Source organism: Cyanistes caeruleus, chromosome 3, assembly GCF_971803275.1.
Source record: "Cyanistes caeruleus chromosome 3, bCyaCae1.hap1.1, whole genome shotgun sequence".
Classification (NCBI taxonomy): Eukaryota; Metazoa; Chordata; class Aves; order Passeriformes; family Paridae; genus Cyanistes; species Cyanistes caeruleus.
This window is the reverse complement of record NC_141703.1, coordinates 65,718,414-65,745,549: the sequence shown is the minus strand read 5'-3', so window position 1 is coordinate 65,745,549 and position 27,136 is coordinate 65,718,414. Positions and strand designations below refer to the sequence as shown.

The window sequence follows — 27,136 nt, the reverse complement described above, 5'->3', positions numbered from 1 at the left end:
TAATGTAATCCACAGGTCTTTACTACCCTGAGGAAGAAATCCCTCCCTTAGTGGAAGTACCTTGCTTTGGTGCCTCTGGATTCAAAAGCATGTCCTCCTCTCAGCTGTAATTCCCAGGAAAAACACTGGCAGCCTGCCTAGACCCCTCGGCACTGGGATGTCCCAAGCCTACAACTCCCTCATAGCACTGGATGCGATGCTGAAGACATGATCGAGTGGTTAAGCCAAGGTGAACCAGGCTAGGCTAGAGGAAATGTTCCTATCGCCTTCCAGAGCCAGTACCTACCCCTGGCATTCCATGTACCTGATGGCATGAGAGAACAGGAACTCCTGTAACTCTAACTGCACAGAGAGAGGCACAAAACACCACAAATTACAGAGCTGGTGTTCCCAGGACCCAGCACCTTATTTCAGTTCTAAAGCAGTAGCTCCCCAGAACTGCAGGTAAAGAGGGAAAGACAGAGCAGTCAGAAAAACAGCCACCACCTTCAACCCCAGACCGTGGCTACAGCAGCCAACACTCTTCCTTCAGGGCAGGAACACCTCACATCTCAGCACTGGGGACAAGATGGGAACTTAAATCCTTCTCTTCTCCCTTGTATGTCTATCACATGATACCAGCACTTCAGCAACCTCCTAGGGAATAAACCTCACCTTGCAGCTGGCTTGTCAGCACTGTAGCTGAAGCCATTGAAGACAAAACAAAACACTTTGGGTTTAAATTTGGTTCATGACAATATGGTACATAAAACAACCTCTCTAAGTAAAATTTAAATTAAAAGACACAAGAAACTGTACTAAAACTAAACAGAACACCATTTATACTGCTAACAAGGAAATGATGATTTTCAAGCATTGCTTAATGTTTTTTTTACTCACTGGAATCCACATTATAACCCTTAACGACACAATGATATGTTTTTAAACTAAACTTCCAGCTCATCCACTTCACAAGCTAAACATGAAAGCAGATGAAATAAATTCTCAGACTGAGTGTTAAGTTTCCATCCCTGAACTTCAGAGTTGATCTTGTAACCTAAATAATATTATTGCAATGCATTTTACATGATTGCAATCTATTTTTACATGAATATATTCCATGTTTCATCAGGTAAAAAAAATAAATCTGTCTAAAATAAAGCCAGACAAGCATGAAAAGTCCCCTACTGAGGTCAAGGGGACTGAATACAAATACTGGAGAAGAGAATTTAACTCCCTAACAATGTTTTACCTCTCCTCTAGTACACTTCAATATTTATTTTCTCTACAGTTAGTAGTCTGATTTTGTTACCGCTACATAGCACTTTGCATCCATAATACTGCCACTCGGTGATCCTATCATACATAAAAAGAAGCCCATCTGCTCTCCTCTTCACATTTGAAAGTCAGAAATCTTGTGCCTAGAAACCCCTTGTGTCTAATGGTGCTGATCACATGGTTCCCACTCACCCATCCACAAACGTTAGCAGAAAAACATTTCTTCACTGTGGAGAGCGAAGCATCAGTGGTGAGAAAGAAAGTTTAGGAAAGTTACCAATGAAAAGAGACAGCCTTACAGCAAATGCAAATCCAATGTAAACTGGTATCATCCATCTAAACAGACGCCCTCACATCACCAATGTATAATTCATTTGGAAGACTCTTTGTTCCCTCTCCAGTGACTTATTAATGATTCATTAATAAGCCTTGAGAGCAAGAACAAAGAGGTGGGGAAGACATTGCATTCAAGAAGATTTTAGCACCAGCTTACCCACTGGAACTTGCATCTCTACTCTCTGTGTATTGGATGATGAAAACCATGACACTACCCTGAGGCTCCAAGCTGCTGCTCACTGACTGTCCCTACACTGCAAGATCACAGCCAGCTCACACATCTGCTGTGTGCAGAAACCCACAGCTCTACCCCAGACTGGGACATGTAAGACTTGGACGTGCACAATTCCTCAGCTCCCTGACATACATCAGCTGTGAAGAAGGGTCTGCAGGCTAGAAGGGAGTTGTGCCATGCTACAGCTATTTCTGATCTGGGTATCTGGGGAATCAGGTCTGCACCAGCTCCTGAAGTCAAGCACTGCCAATTTTGTACATAATCCCCTTATTTTGAGAGACACAAATTATGTCTTTGTTTAAAAACTGAAAAGGCTGAAAAAGCATACGTTCAAACTCTGTTTATAAACAAGTCTGAGATACAGAGTATTGCCTTAGGGATGCTTTCATTGAGAGCTGACCACAGTTTAGAAAATAGCAGAAAATACATGGACATGTCTTATTTCTTTTAAACAGATAAAATTAATTAAATCAGCATGTGGAGCTTTTGGGTTGAACAAGTAATATTTTATCAGAGGGTTACAGCAGTAACATAGGCATTAGCTTAGTTCTGGATGCTTAGGAATATTGTAGATTCCTCCATACAGGATAATGAGAGGGAACCTACAGCTGCTATCAACTCTCATCCAGGAAAGTGACTGACAGGTCTCACTTTGCCTTGGTGCTGATAGTATCTTCACAGCACAAGGCTGTGATATCACAGCTAAATTCCACAGTGCATTCTTTCACCTTGCTTCAAAATCAAAGCCGTCTCTGTAGGTTGTGCAAAATGCCCACAGTGAGTTAGGAACAAAAGAGATTTCTTTGACATTTTCTTTCAGTTGTGAAACATTTGAAAAAAAGAAAGTAAACAAATAAAAAGTTTTGTGAAAAAGGAGAGAAACCCCCGTTTTTTTCTCCCAAGGATAAACCAGCTCTAAGTATACTTAGCATTTTGACAGACACAGAACAGTTGAATTCCACTTCAGGGTGTTTTACAAACACAAGGACTGTAGCCAGGCTCTTCCACCCTATGGCTCTACACACACACAAGGGATCAGAAGGGAGAAGGCTATTGGATAATGGCTATGCTGGATTCTCCCAGCCATGCTCAGAAATCAGTTTCCTTATTTCCTTACCCTCTGTTTCCGTAGGCTTCCTGGGCTGGTGGGAGATGGGCTTGGAGACTTCCCAGAGCGGGGAGTGGAAAGTTGGCTACCAGGGGTTCCATTCACTAAAAGGACAAGATATTGAGAAAAATAAATACAAGACATTATTAAAGGAAAAAAATAGTTAAATCAACATTTTTTTTTCAGTGTTTGTTGAAGAGATTAATTTGCTTTTGTTTAATGTTTTAAACATTAAATAAGGTAATTCAAAAAATAATTATTTACTTAGATTTTCAGCTCATCAAGACAATTTTTATATAGAGTGAAAGCAAATAATGAAAAAGCCTGAAAAGACTTTAGTCTATGGCACAGAACATGATCATGTTTTCTTAAACTGTATTATTCCTTGTACTTGAAAGTAATGGGGAACAAGGTGCTTTGATAACCTTAAAACACACAATATATAAACCTTTTAATTCCATTTAACTGTGACTTGAAGTGCTGGCCACTAAAAATGAAACACAGTATTGCTTACAAGAAAAAAATCAGCTGCCTGCTTTTTCTCACTCAACCATTTGAAGAGATTTTTGCAATACTATCTGACCCAAACGCAACCTCAGACTCAACCCAGAAGGGCTTTCTGGAGACAAATGAATTGGATATAACTCCTCCAGTCTGACTTACAGGAAAGCATCACTTTCTCAAATAAGCAAGTTTCTTAACATATGTCAGTGCCTATCTTTATAGGAGCATCTTCCCATGCACAGGACATTATCCAATAAATTAACAAAACAATGCCAGCAGAGGACAGAATTCTACTACAAAGTAATCACATGAGATGCTATCAATAATATTCACATTGAAGCACTGACAGAAACACTACGAAGCAAGTATCACATATACATGTAAATATTCTTAAACAAGCAACTGCTCTATCAGAGTCTACATTTGTAAGTGCTAGGATAAAAAGAACAGACAATCAGATTCCCAGATTCTGAATTTTAGGAGAATATTTACATACTAAGGATATCAACAATTTGACTTACCTTCTATGAGTTCTAACATGGACAAAATCTGACTGTTTAACCTGATAAGAGCAAGCAGCAAAATTCCTGCTCTGTACTAAGCCAAGCTGTAGCCAAACTGAGAAGCAATGGGATTAGTTAAGGATAGCTGGGGCTGCTCACAGAGTGAGCTGAACGCGATGCAGGATTCATAAGCAGAAGCCTTTTCTGCGTAAGGCTGACGTCTTCAGAGCAGCAGTGGGAGGTGCAGGTGCTGTCTTAGGGCTACATCAAAGGTGTCAATTAAGCATAATGCTGCTGCTTCACAACGCTGAGCCACCGCAACCCCCACTCGCTTTCCACGGAGCCCCGAAAGCCTGAGCAACTTTATATGCTGTGCACTGAATCATAATGAGGTGCCTTTGGGGGCAATGTACCAAATGACTCATCCAAAAATCAAAATGACAATAACTCTTGTAAAACCTTGGCTGGCTGGCAATCTAGCAAATGCTAATTCCTTTGGATAATACAGTAGGCATTTTCAAAAGATTCTTCTTACTTTTTACATAATATATTGTTCTTACTGGCTAATACTGGGCCCACACGTTATAATGAAGAAATATGTATACCCACCACATCACACACATCAATGAAACACATTATACTGCCTGATAAAGGATCACTTAATAGTGCTTAGGTGCTATGAGAGATCCAATCTCAATATCACTTTGTGCAAGGCATTGTTTAGAGTAAAGGTGCAATATATTTGCATAACTATAGAAACAACAAGATGCTCTAATTGGATTTAAATAGAATAGACTTTTTATAGAAAAACGTTCCCTTCCTCCAGGCTTCAAAATATCTTTATACAGAGGACAATGATTTGCACAAATCAGCACTCACTCAAATATTGTACTAAGCGTAGGGGAGTGCACATGCATGCGTATGTTCATACAGTATTCAGCAGAACAGCCGCAGATCTGTGCAACAGTGACTAAAATCAAATTTATTACCGATATCACTGAAATAATTTAGGAAAAGAGCAAGATGAGGACATTAAAAATGAGCTTTCTGGAGTCTCAAACTTGTAAATTTTTATCTTCTAAACAACTATGGCATAATTTAGAAACCAACATTAAACTCCTACTATTCACACAGAGCTAGTCCTTATGACTGCTGAGCAACAGGACTAGTGCTCTGCCTTCTCTTTAAAACAAGCAGATACTCTTAGGTCTTTTTATCATAAGCAAATTTAAGACAACAGATATATTTCAGTACACCTTGCAGGACTAGGCACTGGTTCCTGGTCTGTAGAGATTGACTCCTTCCCCATAACTTTCAACAATAGTGTTTTTTTTAGAGTTATTATTGCAATCACTCTGTCCTGAAAAACTTGAGGCTACCAAGTGGAACCAGACAAATAGATGCAATGATGTATTTAACTATTGACGTATTTCCATACTGATGGAAATGTTGATGAGTATCTATTTAGGATGAGAAAACAAAGTATTATTATAAATCCTAAAAATTACTTACTTGTCACCACCAGAGTATCCAGAGTGTTTAAGCTAAGTTTGAATGCTCTCTTCAACTGCGCTTTTAAAAAGGAAAATTATGATAGTTGTGCTTATGTTGGCCACCTGTAACACGTGAAATCGAGAGCACAATTAATGAATTGAGGCCCTCAGCAGATTTAAGTGAAGTTTTCTCACCACCATATCCAAAATATAAAGGTGCCAGTACATAAAACATGTACCAGGATTTTTGAGAACTTACAAGGACTCCATCAGGAGAGCTGATTAGGAAACTAGAGATAGCAATTAGCTCTGGAGATGAGATTCCTTTTACCAATCTTTACATACCTGTTGTATTGTCTTCTACATCTGAAGTAACTTTCTGGACTTTATTTTAACCAAGTTGCTGTCATAACACAAGTTGTATCATCCTGAAGCAATCATCTAAGCCTGACCTGATGAACAATCTAGGAGCATCCATTGCAGTGTAAACATCCAAAGCCACACAAGATGAATCCTTCTGGATGCTCTCCATACCTGGAGATATATATTGCTATTGTTGCTATTACATTATTATTACTACATATTATTAATATAATCCTTAAAACAGACATCACAACAGGACAGAAATGGTGATTTCTCATATTTTCCCCAAACATTCCAGGGGCCCTCCTTTTTTACCTTTTCGTTTATGGATTCCTGTGCTTATGAGTCATTATACTGAATTTGCAAATAGAGGTGATATTAGGTGCTGTGTAGCAGGAAGAGACTGCAGTGATTCTGGCCCCCTTCCTGAACTCCCTTTACAATCATTACACCACTCTTACATAAGCTGCTCATGACCAGAAAACATGGCAACAAACATGAGAATAAAAACTATAAGGTTTAATAGCAATACTACATTCCTGATCACGAAATTGCCCTAAAATCCATTTCTAGGCGGAATGCATTTTTGTTGGAAACTGCATTTCTGTCCAGTATCTGCACTGCATTTCTCACTGACTGATACAGCACATGTTCCTAGAGGGAACCTTGATGTAGATAAAGACATATGAAATTGGTAAATCACTGTTGTGACTGATCTTTTTATTGAGTGAGGCAAGAGGTTTCTTGTCACTTTTATTCATAAAATGGCAGGGGTCACAGACTTCAGCTTAACACACAGAGCCCTCCCATCATCTTATGAAAAAGATTTATCTTCAAAATTCCACCGGTGAAATATGTGTTAAAAAGCTGCAACAATAACAAAATTATTGTGGCTGCTCAGAGCAGATGTATGGAACCCCTTAGCTGTGAACTCCTTTCCTTAGTGTCCTCCCTTGCTGAGGATGTGCAACAGGGCAAGGACCTGTCTTTGTACTTGCTTTCCCAGCACCTGGCACACACATGAAGATGGAAAAACCCATAAAATAAAACACTAAAGCTGGATACCACATCTACTGAGATAAATGCAAAATAGGTTTTCATACAATAATATGAATAATAAATATGTTAATATTTATGAATAATATTATGATAATAAACTAGTGAAAATGCTTCAAGTATAAAGTACTTTGATGGCATCCCAGTAAATAAATTTTGATAGGGCATCTTTTCATTAAGTAATAGAAACAAAAAGCAAGAAAAAATGAATTAAAGCATCAAGTGCCAGTCTGAGAAGCCATCAATACCACTGTAGTGTGTTAAAACCATAGTTTTCTATAGAGTTGCCTCTTGATGTGCAAGCATAAGGTACATAATAATAATAATGTACATAAAACACACAGAGATGACTTGGTGTGTTTAAAAAATGGCTCACCAAATGCAAAAGAGTGTGTGAAGAAGAAAGAAAAGATTAAGGGAAAGGAACAGTGCAGGCTTTTTTTTTTTTTTTTCTTCAGCCACAACTTATGAATAGGAAAGTTAAGCTAAAAAATTATTTACACAAGTCACAACATGTGTAGATCATATTCAGCAACTGTTAGCAGAAAATGTGAGATTACTATTTGACCTTGCCTAAATTACTTCTGTAATTTTCCACCGTCCTTTCCAAACCAACTTTTGTCTCAGTAAGATTATATCGTTAGGAAATAAACCATATCTTTCCTTTTTGTTTGTTCTGCTTTCATATTTTACTTTTGTACATCTTGTCACTTTTGTCTTAACACCTAAAGACAGAATGTGTACAGAGCACCACATTAGGTAAGTGACCTCAGTACGACTCCTCAGTGAAGACAAGGCTTTAGAGGTTCTACCTTAGCATGCAACTGGTTGAGGAAAAAACCCCCAGATACCTATACTGCATTCATTTTAACTGGTGCTAAGCTGTCCTTTTCATATTCAATCTTTTGTAGACCTTATGTCAAGAAGTTAAGCAGATGGAAGTAGAACATCTCCTTGCCACCGCAGACAAGACCTGACAGACCCACAAAGAACTTTCACCTGAGGAACAGATCAATGGATTAGAAATGTCAGCAGAAAGGATCACCTACAGGTCAGGTGTACATTCCCTATCCCAGAAGCCACCCATACACGAGTCCTTGTAAGTCACTGGCGCCTGTGGTAGCCACACAGTCTGTGTACAGTCCCAAGCTGTGCAGAGCTCAGCAGGGACTGTAAACCCCACACAGGCTCGTCCACCTCAACCCAAAGTCACCGACGTCTGCACTACCTAGCAGAGAAGTGCTGCAGACACACAGATATTGCAGACATATCTTGTATCTCAGAAGAAAGGAGACTGCCTGGAAAATGCATTTCCCTGGAATCTACCAGTGCTTGTTTTTTTCCTGTAGTCTCAGAAGGGAAGTGCCTCTTGGGGCTTTTTTTTAAACTCTGCACTTCAGCTGATATCTATGAAACTGTCTGCTAATTTCATGTAGTATGTAAACAAGAGAACATCTACACATACGTAACATTTAATGAAAATCTGTCTTTTGGATTGTTTTGCCTAACTAGAAAGACTAGGATTCTCAAATCAGTTTGATCAGAGTACAGTTTCTGAGCACGTTTCTTCATTTAGCATTTAACTTTTCATCTTTTAAGAGGGTTAAACCACTCAACATAACCAAAACTACATCTCTTACGAACTCTTGTTTTTGTTACAGGGTATGAAATAATGAAAATTGATTTTTCACTGATTACTATCAAAGACAAACACCACAAATAAAAAATTAAAAAGAAGCCAAGATCAAATCAAAAATCATTTGGAAATCCCTGGGTCCACAGGATGACTCCATCACTCCCATGGGTGTGCGCTCTTGGCTTTAGGAAAATTTTACTTCAGCATATTTATTACAAAATCTGTCAAGAGTACCTGTAACAGTGTGAATAAAGATGCATGACCTCACCCAAGACAGTATGATAGTTGTGATTTTTTCCTTTGGGATACAAAAGACCTTCTTGAGTCAGGTGGTTGAAGGAGAGCTGTTTCTGGGTAACAGACTAAGGATGAACTATCAGACTAAATGAAAACATATCCTATTGCTGAGGTGCTGAGGAACACTACTTTTTTTTTTATTTTATTTTTTAAACTAGCAGAGAAAAGCACAAGCATCTGATTTAAGGAAGACTTCCATATGATATTATTTCCACAACCACTTTTTTCTTTAGGAAACATTTACAGTTTTGATCAGTATTTAGTTTAACATGCAGTTTCACAATTTCTTTGCCCAGGCACAATTTAAAAAAGAATGCTCACATAGTCTTTTGTAATGTGACCTACTCTATCCATTCCTTATAATTTGTTCCCTTTGTCATTTGAAACAGGTACATATCAACCTAGGTATTCTTGAAGTAGTTACTTGTCACATTGAATAACCCAAACTCCTAAATAACTATTTTTAAACCCAAATTTTAATACCTGCATTGATATTTATAAATAATATTTCAGGCATCTGACATATTCTGAGCGGTAACTTGAGGGAAATAGGAGATTGCTCACAAGGGAGAAAAAGTGAGAAGGAAACAATTTTGAAGAAAGTGCTCAAACTAAGAAAAAAAAAAAAGAGAGTAGCTACTTTTGTTGAGTGCAAGTCCTGCAAGTTAGAGCTGGAATTTCAGAAGGTAAACCAGAGTTCACCCAAATGCAGCATCTTGCCTTAATTTAATGGACCAAGGGCACAATAATTACAATCATCTCACGCTGCTCTTAATGTGATTAAAAGTAACAATGATGAAGACATAAGTGTTATTGCTTTCTTTGAATCTATTACCTCCTCACCCACACTGATGCTGCCACCCATGGTGTTAACTGGCAGCTGGACAGAAGCCACCAGCTACTGAATAGCCATCAGACACTCATCATTTTCAGCCACCAGCAATGGGTTGATACACAGTCTCACCAAAATTAAATGTCTCTTTTATTATGCCCTTTTCCATATATTATTTGATGCCAACAAAAAAATCAAACATCAAAGTGGTTTACAGGCTTTAGGAAGACATCAGAAAAATTAAATAGAGGTAGGATTGTCCACTGCACTTGGAATCAGACTTCAGCCTTCTGCCTGCTCAGGAGGTCACACTATCTTTTCTATGCTTCTCTTCTTTGCCTTGTTCCATGCTTCTCTTCTCTATTTTACACTCAAAGCCTTTTGAAGCAGACAGTACCTCAAATGGATTTGTAAAAAGCCAGAAAGCAATCCTCCTGCAGTGAGATTTCTGTCTGGTGGTACTGTTTAGAAACACTGTCAGATGTAAATAACAAACTGAAGAAAACATAATAATGGAGAAGTCAGCCCTTACACAGATCTTCCAAGCTTACTTGTACTCTTGGAAGAAAAAAATTATTCTGTGTTTTTATTTAAAAATAGGATGCATCTGTTCTCAGGAGCTAGGGAGGCTATCAGGAAAATATAAGTACATTAAACATATGCTCTGCTATGAAAAAAAAAATGAAGTGAAAAAACAAAGATGGAAAAAAGGTGAACACCACCTATGTAAAGGCATACATGCCTTTGAAATGTGCCAAGAAATGATGTAAAGGCAGATGCAGTCCTTTTGCTCACTGTAGACTGTATAGCTCAAGAAACAGCAGGGAGTGTGTATTTCTCAAAGACTCATGCATTTTGCTTTGCCCTCAGCTAACCAGAGCACAGATGTGAACCCTTGTGGCCCTGCGCACTTTTGTAGCCTCTGGTTTCATTAAGGATCTTTCCATGCAGCCTGATTTCTTCTCACAGATTGGCCAGTCAGCCCTGTGCTAGCAGTGTGTCCTAGAGCCCGTGGGAAGGTGTTTTTCATCCTGTTGTTCCCAAGCCTGACAGTGCTGTTAAGATACGTTCTGTATAGAACTTTCAGGCTTGCCAAGGGTGCTGCCTTTAGTGGCAACAGAGGGCAAATGCACCTGCACAGCATGAAAGTAATCAAAGAGCATTGGAATTGTTGTTAAGAGTCTCCTTTTTCCCCAGTAGCAGATGAGACAATGAGGGAAATGGTTCTCCAGTTCAGTGGCTGGTAGCTCCCCAGGGAGAGGGGACATTCAGAGTCCTTTGCCTGCCCCTCACAGAGTCAGAGGTCACAAAAAGGTGAGACTGAAATGGAAAGCAAGGGCCTTCAAGCACTCAGAATTTCCTCCAAAATAATTTAACATTACTGAGCTTATCTTAAAAGCACTGGTTTTGGTAAAATATTATTGCTCCAGACTTTCAGATGCGTAAACAAGACAAAGATAAACAACAAATGACCAACCCCTCAAAATAACCCCTTTGATATCTGCAAGCAACTTCAGAAGCTATTGGGATGAATTTGGGAAAGTTTACCACCCCAAACCACCATTTGCTCAGAAAAAGGAACCCATGAGCTTCATTCAATCTATAAACATTTAGTAGAAGCCAAAGTTTGGCTTAGTTCATTGACCACTTCAAATTCTGTGTCAAAGGAGGGAAATAGCTGTTGAGGATGGCATTGAAGTATTTTACCAGAACAGATTGTCTAAGTGTTTTAGCCTCATTTGTACATCTATTTCTTAACAATGGGAAAATGGTCCATAACTTTGTCTTCATTACCTCTAAAAATGATGAATCCAAATCAGCTATCCTGTTGAATACCTGCATTAAAGACTATACCATACTAGAGATGCAGACACAAGAGAATAGAAGTTAACTCAAGGATACATCTTCATTCTACAGTTTTATCAGTTTTAATACCCAATTTTGAGATTTGAACATTTTTTAATATAGTCTTTGTCTATGGAACTTTCCTTTTTTGGCCCATGTAATTATCTACGTGTATTTTCTTGACATGAACATTAATTCAAGTCTGAAGCAGAACTATGATCCTTTTGTGCAGTTAGAATGTGCAGACTTCCCAAAGTGCAGCAAGAATCAAAAAGAAACAAAAGGAATCAGATTATTTCTAATTAGCGAAAAACTCTTTTCCATTCACCTCCCTCAGCTTTTGTCAAGGGTAGACTATCAAGAATGCTTTCTGCTTCCCTTTATCCCTACTTCTTTTGACTTTGTTCTATGACAAAACACTTCAGAAAATGACACACTTTTAACTTTTTGTAATACGTATGTATTGTCTTTGATCAGAGAATTTACTCTTTTTCTTACTTTCAGTGTTTTTTGCTAATGAAAGAAAGATCCCTAAAAGTATTTAAAGGTTAACTGAAAGCAGTTTAAAAACATACCAGAAAAATACATGTACATACAATTAGCAGTAACAGCATGACAACAAAAGCATAACTTCTAGCAATGCCCAAGTCATTGAGGAGATTCTCTAGTACTGAAATGTTTAATGTAGACATGGAAAAAATTATCTGCTCATATGTGTGCTAGAAGGCAATTTCTCTAGTCTGCTTCTGTCACAGGTACATAATTCCAAGAAACAAGCAGCATTTTTATGCTTGCTGGGTGGCAGAAACATGACACCTGTACATATTGCTTGCATTTCATGGGAGAACTTTGGGTTTTGTCTAAAAACAAATTAATACTGATCTAAGTACTCATGTATGTAAGGTTAGAAATAGGTTTACTGTAACATTCACACAATTTGACCTATTTGCAAAAAACAAACACCAGAGGTACAGACAGCCAAATCAGACCCATTCCCCTCACTAAAAAAATAAATTCTATAGAAACATTTTCAATTGTTTATCCTTTTTAAGCTTAAAGAACTTTGAATAGAATGGAACAGAACAGAACAGAATAGTTCAGTTGGAAGGGTCCTACAACAACCTTCTAATCCAGCTGCCTGACCAACTCAGAGCTGACCAAAACTTCAGTATGCTCAGCTGAGAAGTGGAGCAATAGAGTGGCTTTGGTGAGCACCTGGTATCCAACCAACCACATGGTATTTCTTGATAAAGAAATTCTTCCTAGCTATAGAATCATTGAGCTGTTTAGACCAGAGGAGACCTTTAGGATCATCAAATCCCAACTGTTAATCCAGCACTGCCAAGTCTACCACTATCCCATGTCCCTCTGTGCCATGTCCACACATCTTTTAAATATCTCCATGGATGCCAACTCAACCGCTTCCCTGGGCAGCTTGTTTCAATTCTTGATAAACCTCTCAGAAAGAAATGCTTCCCAATGTTCAGTCTAAATCTTCCCTGGTGTGGCTTTGAGCCATTCCAACATGTCTTGTCACTGCATACCAAAGAGAAGAGCTCAGCACCTTCATCTCCACATCCCATCCTCAGGAAGCCATAGAGAGCCGAGTCGTTCCTCAGCCCTTCCTTTCTCACAACAAGACAAGCCCAAAGTGCTTAGCTGCTCCCTATAGGACACACCTTCCAGCCCTTTCATCAGTTTTGTTGTCCACCTCTGGCCACATTTGAGTACCTTCCCACCCTTCATAAACTGTGGTGCCCAGAACTGTACACAGTGCTCAAGGTGAGGCCACACCAACACTGAATACATCACATTGATCACCTCTTTCACCTGGCTGGTATTCGACACACCCTAGGATGCAATTTGCTCTCCTGGTTACCAGGGCACACCGCTAACTCATACTGAGCCTGCTGCCAACCAGCACTTCCAGATCCCTGTCTGCAGTGCTGCTCTCCAGCCACTCCTCTCCCAGTTTATGCTTGTGCCTACCACTATTACATTCCAGGTGCAGCATTCAACATCTGTTCCTCTTAAACTCCATCCCATTAATCATTGCCCAATGCTCCAATCTATCTAGATCCCTTTGCAAAGCATCTTATTCCTTCAGAGAGTCTTCAGCACTTCCCAGTTTGTTATTATCCTCAAAATTGCTATTGGTGCTTTCACCTTCTCTATCCAAATCATCAATAAAAACATTGAACAAAATTGGCTCTAGACTTGAAGAAAATCTGCTGGTGACAAACTAACATGTGCCTATTTCCTATAAATGTATTTTCACATAAGAAACGTTTAAGATGGTTACATCTGTCATCAGCACAGCACCATCCAAAACGGCTTGCATTTTTAATATTTTCACTACACTGTTTCATTTCTTGCTGTAAACTTAGTGTTACGTTAATTGTTATTGTTGTGCAGTAAAAACATTCCCTTTTTTCCATTGGCTGTAAAATAATATTCTGATCTTTTGAGGTATGTAATATATTCTGCTCAGACCTTTACAGGCGTGAGCTTCAAGAAGCAAAGATTTAGTCACCTGCACTTCCCCAACACCTTTAACACTATTTCTTTCAGGACCAAAACTAACATGGTATTGAATATTCAACACAGAAAAAAGTGTTGCTAGTCCCACAGAAATCCCATAGATTCTTCATTAGTCACAGCTTTTTGCTGTGTCTTCTCCAGCCTGTATAACTGGCTTGTTAGTCAATTCTGACATTTCTTCCTCACCTATCTTTCTACCTCACATTCACATCTGTAATTCCATTCTTTCTCTGCCCTGCCCTCCTTTTCTCAATATCCTCATGATCTTGAATCAATCCTTTCCTCACTACTGCCTCTTCATTCCCTCAGAAACAAAATACAAAAAAGATTGTGAAATTAACCTTTCAGCAACACAGATCTTATGCTGCATAACTTGGGTTACTTTCTGGATTGTTTTCATTCAGTTCCTAGTACAAAGACTACCATACATTTTTACCTCAATGTTTAGGTATTGGAAGCAAAAACAAGCATGAAAAAGTAAAGTGAATTGAACCACTGTAATACCAAAGTATGATTCATAAGATTTCGAAGCTTTTATTTGTATTGCATTTTGTGTTTGTGTTTGTATTTGGAAGACACTTGATCTCAGATGTCATTGAGAAAACACATGAATTTTTAGTATCAACTATTTTAAGCATAAAATGTTTTTCCACAGAAATGTGGAATTTTATGTGCATTGCCCACTCTATTGGAACAGAATGGTTGTTGTTTTTAAGAAAGATTGTTTGCTTGCTTTACCTGAGCTAGTAGAAGCAGGAGACTTGCTGCGTCGGGATGGGCCAGGGCTCTTGGTGGTGCTCCTACGTGAACTCGAAGCTATTTTGGTATAGGAAGTAGATTTCACCACCCGACATTCTAGAAGACAAAGAAACTGCATAAGTTAGCAATTAAGAAAGCCAGCAAGATTCTGTAACAGAAAGAGCACTGAAAAGTGAAAACATTTAGCCCACGCTTGTTTTCATTCACCTTGAGGAGTTTTATGAGAAAGTATAAAATCTGTATAAATGGCTCCATTAAAATCCAAGTACAGTACGTACCATATCCCAGACAAAGAACTGCTGCAGTAATCCAGACTTTTAAATACCATGGTTACTGCAGGTAGTTAGGACAGCTTAATTTAACAGTGCTGAGACTACTCATAAAATTTCTTTCCCTTTGAAGAGTTCAGTACAAGTACTGTAGCAATTTTTTGTAAACAATCCAGATGCAATGTAAGCACTTTTGTCAACCTAGGCAGTCTCCTCTAGAAAAACCGGAAGTCTTCTTTTCTGTATCAAAATGTTACAATTGTACAAGATGACGCAAGTGTCCTCCACTGATGAAAGGTTTGAAGAAAATAAAGCAGGTTTGTTGCTCCTGCTTAATCCTCTGGTGAGCAATAGCCCACATTGTATAGCACACACAATTCATCATAGGTGAGGGAAACGGCACTACTCGCTCATAAGAGACATCAGTAAAATCAATGAAGAGGCGAAATTACCCTCCCACTCGAGAACACTACAAGATGTTCAGGTTAGAGTTTATGTACACCCACACAGATCTGTAGGCATCCTTGCATTATGCCTGCAGAATGGCTCTTGGCCTGGGGATGAAAGAACTTATTGTGCACAGCACTGATGTCTTGCACTCCTAATGGATACTAGATTAATCACCAGACATATTACACAGTTGGGGAAACAAAAGATCCACTTCTTAGTCAATATACAATTAAAACTCTGCAGCAATGTTTACAGTGTCTTCACCTGACAATGTCAGTTCACTTGTTTAAAAATACACCAGTAAACATTTAGTTCCGTACTAGACCTGTTTCCTATTTTATTCCCATAGTCAAGGTTCCTCAACAGGGGTTAAGAGAAATAAAAAGAGGTTTTTCTTCCTAGTCAGAAAATACTATGTACAAGCCTGCACATTATTTAGTCTTCACAGATCAGTGGAGCCTGTAACATAGTTTAGACAGATTAGAGAACAAAGAAATAAAATTGAGCATAACTAATTAACTTAAACATATACACCCGAGAATGATGTAATGAAATTTATTTCTCTTGGCTGCCCTAACTGTTTGTCTTTCATCAAGCTGTTCAAGTAAATAGAAGCAAGAAATGATGTGTTATTGAGTGAAACATCCAGGACAGCTGAGAGCTGGGAGGACCAGAGAAATGCCTTGGTCTTCCCAAAGAAGCTTTTCTCCCCAAACTCTCCACATTCCTAATGCCCAGTAGTAGCTAATTTCCTTCTGTTGACATTTTTTTGTGATTCATTAATGACTTCTCTTGTTTTATACTGAACAACCAGTGGAAATGGAGAAAAACATTTACTCTGTGAGGAAATTATCTACCAAAAACAGGAGGAATCAGATGAAAGCTTTCAATTAGATGCCATTGGGTAACTACAGCAGGAATTGGCATAAACAGCTGCTCCAGAAACTATATACAATGCAATTGTAAACAGGTTCTTTATCTTCCTGTAAACAAAGATGTAAATTTTTCACACACCTAGCAGTCTGTTAAAATTGTGATGTAATCCTAGTGTGGGCCTCATTCACGGGAAACAGTAAGTAAGGGGAACTGCACATTTCAGTGGTCAACAAACAACGAGACTAAAGCAGAATGATCCAGCCAAGCTAAACCCATTGGAATATACAATTTGCTTAGTTGAAGAACTTAAAGAGTCCATGAAGAAAGCAGCTACTTTATGCAATATGTAAAAACTTTCCTATTTCCAGCATACAAAGAAAACAACTATCTATACCCCTCTCCTTCATACTAAAGCTTAACTCTTATTTTATTCCAAGTATTAATACTCATTCAGATTCTCTCAATACCTTAAAAACACCCAGAGTCTTAAATATGTTATCACAGAGGCCTTACCACCATATCTAATTGGGTCAGCCTTGGCCAGCGGTGGGTCTGTCCTGGCAATGCCAGCTGACATTGGCTCTGCCACACATGGTGGAAGCTGCTGGCAGCTTCTCACAGAAGCCAGCCCTGTAGCCCCTCCCACCTCCAAAACATGGCCATGCAAATGCAGCTCTTCTGCAAGGCATCCTGAGGGGCTACATACAGACCCTGACTTGTGAGTAACCCCACACTCATGGCATATTGCCTGAAGAGGAAGTCACCTCTCACAGCTAAACAATCTCTTTACACAGAAGAAACACAAATGGTCATGTGATAACCCAAGAAATGTACAAGCATCACAGGATCATAGGATAATCCAGTATAGACATGAAAAATTCCTAGTCCAGTTTCCTGCTCAAAGCTTGAAGTAGCTTTACATTCATAGTCCTGATGACTTGGCAGACACTTCAACCCACTTGGGGCATACACACTGCAGGAGGATCTTGGAGAACATCAGTGACAACTTCCTATTCCAAGTGACAGAAAAAAACAGTAATAAGAGATGCTCTGCTCACACACACACACAAAAAGGAAGACTCTGGGACTGTGAAGGCAGCCTTGGCTGCAGTGATCATGATAGGAGAGTTCAGTATTATGAAGGGATTGGAGGAGGGCACAATGCAAGATCACAGTTCTGGACTTCAGATAAGCAGACTTGGGACTCTTCATGTATCTGCTTGGAAGATTCCCATCAGATAAAGCTCTGGAGAGAAGGGGGACCCAAAAAAGCTGAGTAATATTAAAGGAGCACCTCCAAGTTCCACAACAGTCCATCACAGCAAGGAGGAAGATATTCAAAAATGCCAGGAGGTCTGGCCAGGATTAACATGTTGCTGCTGACCAAATTAAAACATAAAAAGGAAGCATAAAAAAGGTGGAAGCAGGGACAAGTAACCTGGAAGGTATATAGTCTAAGTCCAAGCATGCAGACATAGTTAGAAAAGCCAAAGTCCAGTTAGAATTGAATCTGATGAGAGATGTCAAAAGCAATAAAAAGTGCTTCTTTACATACAGATGGAACAAAAGGAAGACTACAGAAAATGCACACCTGTGAAACCCAATGACATAGAAAAGGCTAAAGTATTGAATGGCTTCTTTGCCTCAGTCTTTACCATCAAACCAAACCTTCAGGAATCCCAGGTCCCAGAAGCAGATACATAAAAGCCTGGAGAAAGGAAAACCTATCCTGGGTGGAAGAAGATCAGATTAGAGAACAAAACTGGCACATGTAGGTCCATGGGACCTGACAGGATGCACCCCGCAGGTGCCAATGGAGTTGGCTATTCAGGATGTCATTGTGAAGTCACTCAATAGTCTTTGAATGATAGTGATGACTGGGATGATTGGGATAGCCATTTGAAGACCCAGAAAATCTCACTCCTATCTTCAGGAATACGCAGGGAACTACAGACAAGTCAGCGTCACATCAATCCCTGGGAAAGAGATAGATAAATGAATCCTGAAAATAATTTCAAGGCACATTAGGGACAAGAAAATCATCAAAAGTAATCATCATGGGTTCACCAACAGGAAGACAAGAAGCTTGACCAATTTGATACCTCTGAAATGAAATGGCCAGCTTGGCAGATGCAGGGATAGCAGTGGATATTGTCTACCATGACTTCAGTGAGGCTGCCATGTCAGAGGTTTTTGTTTATATCCAGTCTAAAACTTTTGCTTCAATTTTTTATCTATCACCACTCATCCTCTTACCAAGCATCACTGTGAGAAGCCTGACTCCAACATGTTGATGGAGAGAAGAGATGCTGCCCCATTGACATTGGAGGCCAGGGGCAGGTACTCCTGAGGCAATTTCCTTCTTCAGGCTGAAAAAGCCCAGCTCCATCAGCTTCTCCTCACACAGCAAGTGCTCCAGCTACCCTCCATCATGATGGTCCTCCTCTAATTGCCTCCGATTGAATGATATCTCCCTTGAACTGGGAAGCTTTAAACTAGCCACAGTATTCCAGATGTGACCCCATATATGCTAAGCAGGGTTGGTTCCCTGTCTCTACGGAGTCCTATTTAGTCTATGTCACAGAAATATTCTCTTTTTTCCTATTTTTCTATTTGTATAAACCCTTTTGAGCTCAATTAGTAACTTCTTATGCACAGTTTTCTTGTTCCTCTCAAAAATAATTCACAGATTGTGAAATTTAAAAAAAAAATAAATTAAATTTTAAAATTTTCAAACAAGCATATATTCTCTTTAAGGTGAACTTGTCAAGTGTCATGTTTTCTATGGGTTTAGAAGTTTATTCTTGAATTACAGGGGTTATGGTATGGCCTGTGGAGAGCCATGTAGGAAAGCCTTCAGTGCTGCACACACCGGGCTCGAGCAACTCATGCTTTCAAAGACTAGGACAAGACTAGTCCCAGAGTCTAAAAGGATCTCTAGTCATGGGCAGAATGTAACCAGGCTGCTTGCTGTAAATAGGTCTCAGCTCCCAGGAACAGTTTATGCATGCAATTCTGTTGTCACATTTAGTTTGTAAAGTAAAATTTTACTGCAGGCAAAGATCCCACTCAGTAACCACACAACCACTGCTTGTTCCTCTAAGACATTACCATAATTTGCCTGTTGTTGTAGGAAAGCTCCACGTATATAGAGAACACAAACCAAAAATGCATGTTTTATTGAAACCGTGTTTTCTACACAGAACCTAAACTGGTGAGCAAATAAATACATACCTTCTCATTAACAGTATTTGGGTTACTATAGAATAGGTCCTTTGCAAGCCATGAAACAGAAGAGCATTTTCCCCCCAATTTTATTTTGATGCCAAAACTGTATCAGAAATAGATCTGAACTCCTGACATAAAAGAGCTATACTGCTTTTCTTACTCATGTGGGCATGGCATTCCCAGCCAAGAAGAAACAACCAAGTGTTTCTATATTATGGTCAGTAAGGAAAGAAATGTTTCATGAAACCCCAGTCCTTCCTCTCACCATTGACTGACTGAGATTAAAGGAACAAAATGATGACACCCATGGTAATGCAAGACAAAAGAAAGTCAACTCTACGGTTTGAACTTTACAGACTTTATTGTTTTCCAACTCAAAATATTATATAAATAAGAATGCTTTTCCAGTGAAAACATCTTGCAATAAGATGTCCTATTGTACATTCTACATAAAAAGATAAAAAGCATGAGAAAAAAGTACAGACCAACAGCAGCAAGGCTAAAAATGTAACACTGCAAAGTATGGAATATTAGCACGGAGTTTTGAGGCCTTTATTGGACATTAACAATAGGGCTCAGAAAAAAAAAAGAAAAAGTACCCCAAGGCTACAAATTGACATAATTAAGACTGTAGGGACATTTTAAGGAAAACAGAGTTACTGAGATTGTACAGTGGTGTCAATGAGAAGTAGGAACTGTCAGAACCAGGAGGGGAGCCCAACATACATACTTCTGAGCTCTTGACTCTTCCTGTTGCCAAATGGCAAAAAATGAGGTAAGCATGAGGTAAATAAAGGATGCTACCAATGCCTGCAGTCTCCATGTCATCAATGATGTTTCATTTCCAAAATGTTACATTAGCTTCTACGCTCATTAGATTTTACAATGGCAAAAAAGCAGCAGAGAGTAACTAATCTGCAATAAATGTGTCATAGAATGAAAAAGTTTAATGTGTTCTAGAGAAGACTGTGAAAAGTTATTTAAATTACCAGGAGATCAAAAAGGCTTACTTGTCAGCAACTCAGAAGTTGACTGTATGGCCTTCATGCGTTCTTTCTGGGCAAAAATATCACTCTCTGCTGTGTTTTGCTTTTCTTTGAGGTCTGTGCGTAGGGAATAGATTTTATATTTTCAGTATCCCTGCCAATCTGTTTCTCTAAGACGAGAACATTTAACTTGGTTTCAGCAACAGCTGTATCCTGCAGATAAGCAAGGGGGGAGGATCAAGGATGTCTGTGGTTGTTGGTAAGCCACTTTACAGTAAGCCTCAGGCTGGTGCCTTTTACCAATGCTTAAAGACATTAGCCTCACTAGCAATGTCCTCAGGCCAATCAGTGGCTCATTACCCCAAATGCAGTACCAGTTTTAGTTTTTAATGTTAAGGGTAATTTGTTCCATGCTGCTAATTCTTAATGCAGCTAATAAGATTTTACTTTTCAGCTGTATTCATGCCTTCAATTAATGCCAGTAATCTTCTGTTTGCAGAACTAAGTTTCACTCTCTTCAGCAAGAGAAATGGTAGCCTCCTGTCTAGTGTCACTGATACACACTGCAATTCACCCTACCCAAGTGATCAATCACTGGCAGCTATGACTTGCAATTACAACATGTCCAAAAGGGTAACTATCATGCAGCTTCCAAAAATGAAAGGGATATAGAGTGTTTCACAGAGGTTTAAATAATTTCAAAGCTTCTATCGTCATGGTTGTGCCTACTTCAATTTTTTTCTGCATGTCTTCCTGTTCAGTGTGCTCCTGAGCACACTGCAGATGTGGATGGACAGTGATGTATGCATAGAAAGCAAAATCCTAAAGTTTTATCCCATGCACTAAGCTCTGTGTCACTGTAAATGCATGGGGTTTTGAGACATTGTATCTTCTGATTTGATTTCTTACCAGTAATTGGTCTTCCACACATGATAAAGATTAGGAGTTCTATTTTACTGTGTGCCAAATACTTGTGGAAGCAATTACCTAAATCTCTTTTTTTTTTTCTTGAAAAGAAATATGCTTTGATTGGGGTATAAAATACAGAAACAGTTGGATTTTCTTTCATGTGAAAAATCATTCTCCAATTCTGAAACTGGGGTAAGTGTATACAATAAAATACAAACTATTAAAGTCATCTATGCCTTATTACACACTAATAAAATAGAGAATATTGAAAGGTCTTAGGAAAACAAATCACCCAAGCTAAGAATGCTTTCAGATGTATGTACTACTCCAAAAACACCTTGTTAAGATAGAAATTAGGAATGCATTTGTGAATTCACATATTATCACTAATATCTCATTCTGCTCTAATGTATAATCTTCAAATTCTGAATTCAAATAGTTCTGAATTCACCGAAGTCTAAATATTTACCAGAAGAGGTAAACAAATTTTTCATATAAATCAAAATGTTGCTTCAAGTATCTATTACTTTTTCTTCAAATGTGTTCCTGTCTTAAGGACCCTGTTGGGAGGATAGAACTCATCTAATACTAGAGAGCTAAAAATATTATGAACTATGAACTATTCACCCCACAGTCCTTCTACAGTCAATGGAACATGTTCATTTCTGTGACCTATCTTAGGAATCTGTAAGTTAGAAAAGATGAATCTTACTCATGAATTATCAGATACAAATTACAGATTTTGAGTTTTGTTGAAAGTACCCTAATTAGAAGCAGTATCTTTGGACTGGTTACAGACTTTTTTACTTCATACAAACTTTAACACAAGATTTTGCTTTATTTTGTAACTTTACTGTGTATGAGTAGATTTTATCTCCCCACCTTCCTCAAGTCCTAACCTTTTTGTCATTTTCATCTTGCACAAACCTCCACATTAATATTTTGTCTACAAAAACAACATTATGCTAAATCTTGCTTTACATCAGAAAATAAATCTGCTATCATGAAAGATTCCAGCCCACAGCAGTGGAAAAAAGGATCAAAAAACCATTTTTCATCGCTGTAACAGCTTTTCTGACAAGGCACAATATCTAATTATTTTCAAACTCTTCATTTGTAGTCAGACAAAACTAGAAGACTTCTTCAAAAACTGTTTGTCTAAGTGAATCTGCAATATTTCTGACTGAATTAATGTGAATGACTTTGCATGGGTAAAATATTAATTTCTGAAATTAAAACTGGACTATCAGAAACTATTTTTAAGATACCTGAAGACCAAGTTGAAATAAGAATTTTGTCATTAGCTAAAACATACTCCAGCATGTTGTCTAGACATTTCTTGCGTATCTTGCCACATACTCTGTTCCACTCCCAGAGATTTTACTTATCACTGTTTGCTCAATATTCTTTAGCCAAGATGTTCCAATGCTGATACAAATGTTCATTAGTTTGCCCTTCAGCACCCTTTACCTACACCTTTGCAGATTTACCATGATAGCTACAGTGACCAAAATATCACAAAACTACTTTTAATTGGAAATGTTTAAGATGGCACAACTGATTACAACTGCAACTATTGGTACTATTTTTATTTATGGCCTCAGCATTATTCTTCATGAAACAAAGAAATGTGGTAAGCCTTTGCTTATGGCTTTCCCTTTCTTTTTGTGACAAAAGCTTGTTTATTGGGCATATAGCATATCAACAGGTATCTCTCAAAAAAGCACTGGTGAAGCCACAGGAAAAATTCAGTACTGAAGTGACTTACTTTATCTGCACAGTTTGGGTGGCAATTTTCTTGGCATTGTTTTATTCAATCCATTGGAGATTAAATGAGAGAATGGTACAAATTAATTGGTTCTTAACTATTCTGATTATCAAAATCAATGGCTTGCTTTCCTGTTCAGCACAACAAGGTAACATTTGTCCTATTACCCATTAAAAGTAATTTTGTTCTTTACTTTGAGAATAAGCAGACCTCCTATCCAACCCATACAATAAATATAAACATCATCCTAAGCACCGAGTACACAGGCATTCCATCATATATTTTTTCAATTACAGTCTAAGAGAAGTGTCAGTGTTGCAGACCAATAAATTCTGGAGTTCTGGTATTACTACTTGCAATCTGAAGAGTATAACTTTTTTTCAATTGTTTACTATTTCAAATTATTCTTTTGGAAGTTTACAAGCTCAAGCTATTTCCACAGTTACAAATATAAACCCTCATTTGTGGAACATCGTCTTCACGTGGGAAGTATCAGCTAAAGGCAGTACTGAGAAACATCCATGCAAAACAGCTAACTTTTAATGCATTTTAGCAAGGTCTCCTGAAGTTACAGATTTTTCTGTGTAACTGATTTGTGGTGAACAACAAAATACGTATTTAAATTGCCCTACTTATTTCTGCTTTGATTTTTTTCAATTAAATCTGCCTACTTATAATGCACTTATTAGTCTAACAACTTCATCGTGAAGTATTGTTTTAAAAGCCTTTTTTTTCTTCAAATAAATGAATAAGACTGTATTGGGATAAAGATTATAGTCATAACAGTTAAACACAACTCGAACTCCCATGGCTTATACAGCTAATTAGTTAGATTAGCAAGGAGTCTTGCACAAAACAAGGGATATACAAATATAAAATATCTATTAAAAAAACATATGAATATGAGAAGCCAATTGTTGTGGAGAATTTTGTTATTTAAATGATCATTAAAAGGACTAATTATCAGACAGACAACATAACCGTGAGATTAGAAGAAAAGATACACTAAGAAGAGAATAAATCAGCTTTTAGATAACATTTTCAAATTAGCAAGATGTGAAGAATATTTAGAGATATATCTAAGATGAACTCTGAGCTACCAGACACTATTTTATAAGAATTGTGAAGGACAAGTAAAGATCCAAGAGAAAAAGTCGAAGCAAATGCCTGTCTTTAAAAAAGGGACACAACAGAAAACTGCGAGCTGCAGAAAAGACACCCTTATTTGAGATTATAGAGAAAAGTTCTCCAAAGGGAGAGTATAAAGAAGACAGAGTCAAGCTCCTTTCCTTTTGGTTGTGGCCAGACAAATGGGCACAAACCGAAACACATGATCAACATGTTCAAATTCCGTCTGAACAGCAGAAAACATCTTTCCACTTTGAAGGGACCAAGCACTGGCACAAGTTTCCCAGAGAGATGGTGGAGTCTCCAGCCTTGGGGATATTCAAAAGCCATCTAAACATGATCCTGGACACCCAGCACCAGATGACCTTTAGAGGTCACTTACAAGCTCAGCCCTTCTTTGTTTCCATGACAATACAAAGCAATAAAGGAAATAAAATTTTTAAAGCTTAAAAGGTATTTTAAATTATGTACAATAGTCAAAATGGTTTTGTCAAGAATAAACTGTGTCAACACAGTCTTCCTATAAAGGATAACAGGAGAGACAGTAGAGACTATAAGGCTTTCTACTCAGAACTTTGATACTCAAGCTGCAATTCAAAAAAATAACAACAGAAATTGATTTTAAGAAGGGCACTGGAAAAGCTAGCCAGGGTAGTTTACTGTCAAACTAGGACAATGAGCAGAGAAAGTCACCAGACTGCTTCTGATTCTGGTCTAGTCAATATTTATTTGTCTTAATATGAAATTAATGCAATTATTTAAATATATTTTAAATCTGTAGATGACACTACCATAGGTAAAGCTATTGGCATTGTGGAACGGTATAAATCTGAAAACTGCAAAGCCATCAGAAAAAAACAGATAAAATTCAACAAGTACAAGGTACTAGAACCATGAAAGAAAAACAACAGAATAAAGGTTGAAGCCTTCACTACAACAGTCAGGTGCTGAAATGCAAAACAGCAGCTCTGCAAAGAGGGAGGTAAGTTTTGCAGTGGGTCACATGCTGAGTTTGAAGTAAACTACTGCAGCAAATGGAATCATCCCCCTGCTGAGGGTATCACCTCTGTGGAGGCCATCTGACTTAATCCCCAGGGCTACTGCAGTGTTAGCTAACACAACAAATCCATTTTTGTTTCCATTTATAAACATGAGGATTTCACATTCAGATGATTAAGAGACTACTAATGAATATTAAAACATGAGGAAATATGACCAGTGAAGGAGAGCTAATATAAATGGGATCTTCCTTTTCAGAAAAGAAGTGATGAGAAAGAGTAGCCTTCAATACTTAATATACTGCCAAAATGAGAAAAACTAAATTCCTACTATTAGTTGTATTAGAAATACAACAAAGCAGATTAATCTTAAGTTTCCAAAAGGTAGATAAATTCAGACATGAGAAAACCTGTTTTCAACTGCAAGGCTAAGGAAGTACTGGAACAGGTCATATGGAGGACTTGTTGAATTTCCCTAACTACAACTGCTCACACACAGGTTAGCCAGGAACCTATAAAGTCAATTTAGGTAGGGCAAATCCTCCCCTGGGACCTCTCAGATCTCTTCCTGCTTCTTTTGATTAAGTCTTCCTAGTATGACTCATAAAAGGTATTCCAAAGTTTTTTTACTGTCAGCACTTCTGCCTGAATTTAGCTGAAGGATAAGGTAAAAGGAGGAGATGCACTCTAATGTAAAACTGAGTGAAAGTTAAAGAACATTTTAGCGAAGAAGAAGTGATTGCTTAATGGGTAAATTAAAATCATTATAATTTCCTGAGTGGGGAGACTACTGAGATACAAATCTTTTATTTGTCTTCAAAAGCCAGATTGATTAACTTTTAGAATTTTTCTCAGTAGGACATTAGTAGAACTGATATCTCCAAAAAACAGACCTTCTCCTTCACAGACAATTCAGAGCCTGGTTGTCTAATATTGTCTCATACCATTAAGATATATGTACATTTCCTCCAAACCAACTAGATGAGAAAACTTCATACTGAAAGAAGACATTTCTTAGTAGCTTCATGGATTAGATGCTTTTGTACTTTCATTGGACAGATCTAAACTGATTTTGTAATGCAAAGGCTGATGAAAAGGCATGATGTCTCTATCTACATTTTCCACAATTCAATCTGCTCTCAAAATACATCCTTCATTGTTAAGCTCATACACAGGCATGTCTAGATGAAAAAACCTAGATGAAAACAGAAAAGCTCACACATTCCATGTAGTTCAAGAAAAGCTGTCAAAAAAATAAAAATAAAGGAGAATAAAACCCAATTGATCAAAACCACATCATCTTCTGAAGCACTCTGGACTGTAACCAGGTGAAGCAAGGATCAGAAGTTAATATGCAGCCAAGTGATAATCAACAAGCAGCGTGTAGGCAGGGGGCACAGGAGGAGTGCTAACTATGGCTTGAAAGACTATATTTATATGCATTCCTTAGGTTATGGTTGAAAGCAATGCTTTACATTCTACCTAAAAAGTTTCTGTTTTTATGACATCATCTATGATAGTGTCTAGCATTTCGGTGGGTCGTTGTTTTTAGAACTCGTTTTTGTAACCTTATTTCACTACCAAGTTGCACCAACATAGCAACTGATATTAGACAAATCCAGTTTGAGTTGATCTTCTTCCATGAAATGAAAACCACTACTATGATTGATAAATTTTGCTAAAAAGCTGTATTCATTTTGTAGGGGTGCTTCATTTTTTTAATTCTTTGACCCATGTAATTTTTTGGTCTGCAAGGTGG

At 38.0% G+C, this 27,136-nt stretch overlaps 1 protein-coding gene across 3 annotated transcripts in view; it reads right to left on the bottom strand.

Moving 5' to 3' along the window:
* Positions 1-27,136, bottom strand: part of DCLK1 (doublecortin like kinase 1) — a 235,011-nt gene that overhangs the window by 58,184 nt on the left and 149,691 nt on the right. For all 3 annotated transcript variants that reach the window (XM_086881572.1, XM_086881571.1, XM_086881570.1), the window contains exons 5-6: positions 14,745-14,861; positions 2,946-3,040 (exon numbers count right to left, since the gene is read on the bottom strand). In XM_086881572.1, coding sequence (XP_086737698.1) covers positions 2,946-3,040; positions 14,745-14,861 — 212 coding nt within the window. The remainder of the gene's footprint in view (positions 1-2,945; positions 3,041-14,744; positions 14,862-27,136) is intronic.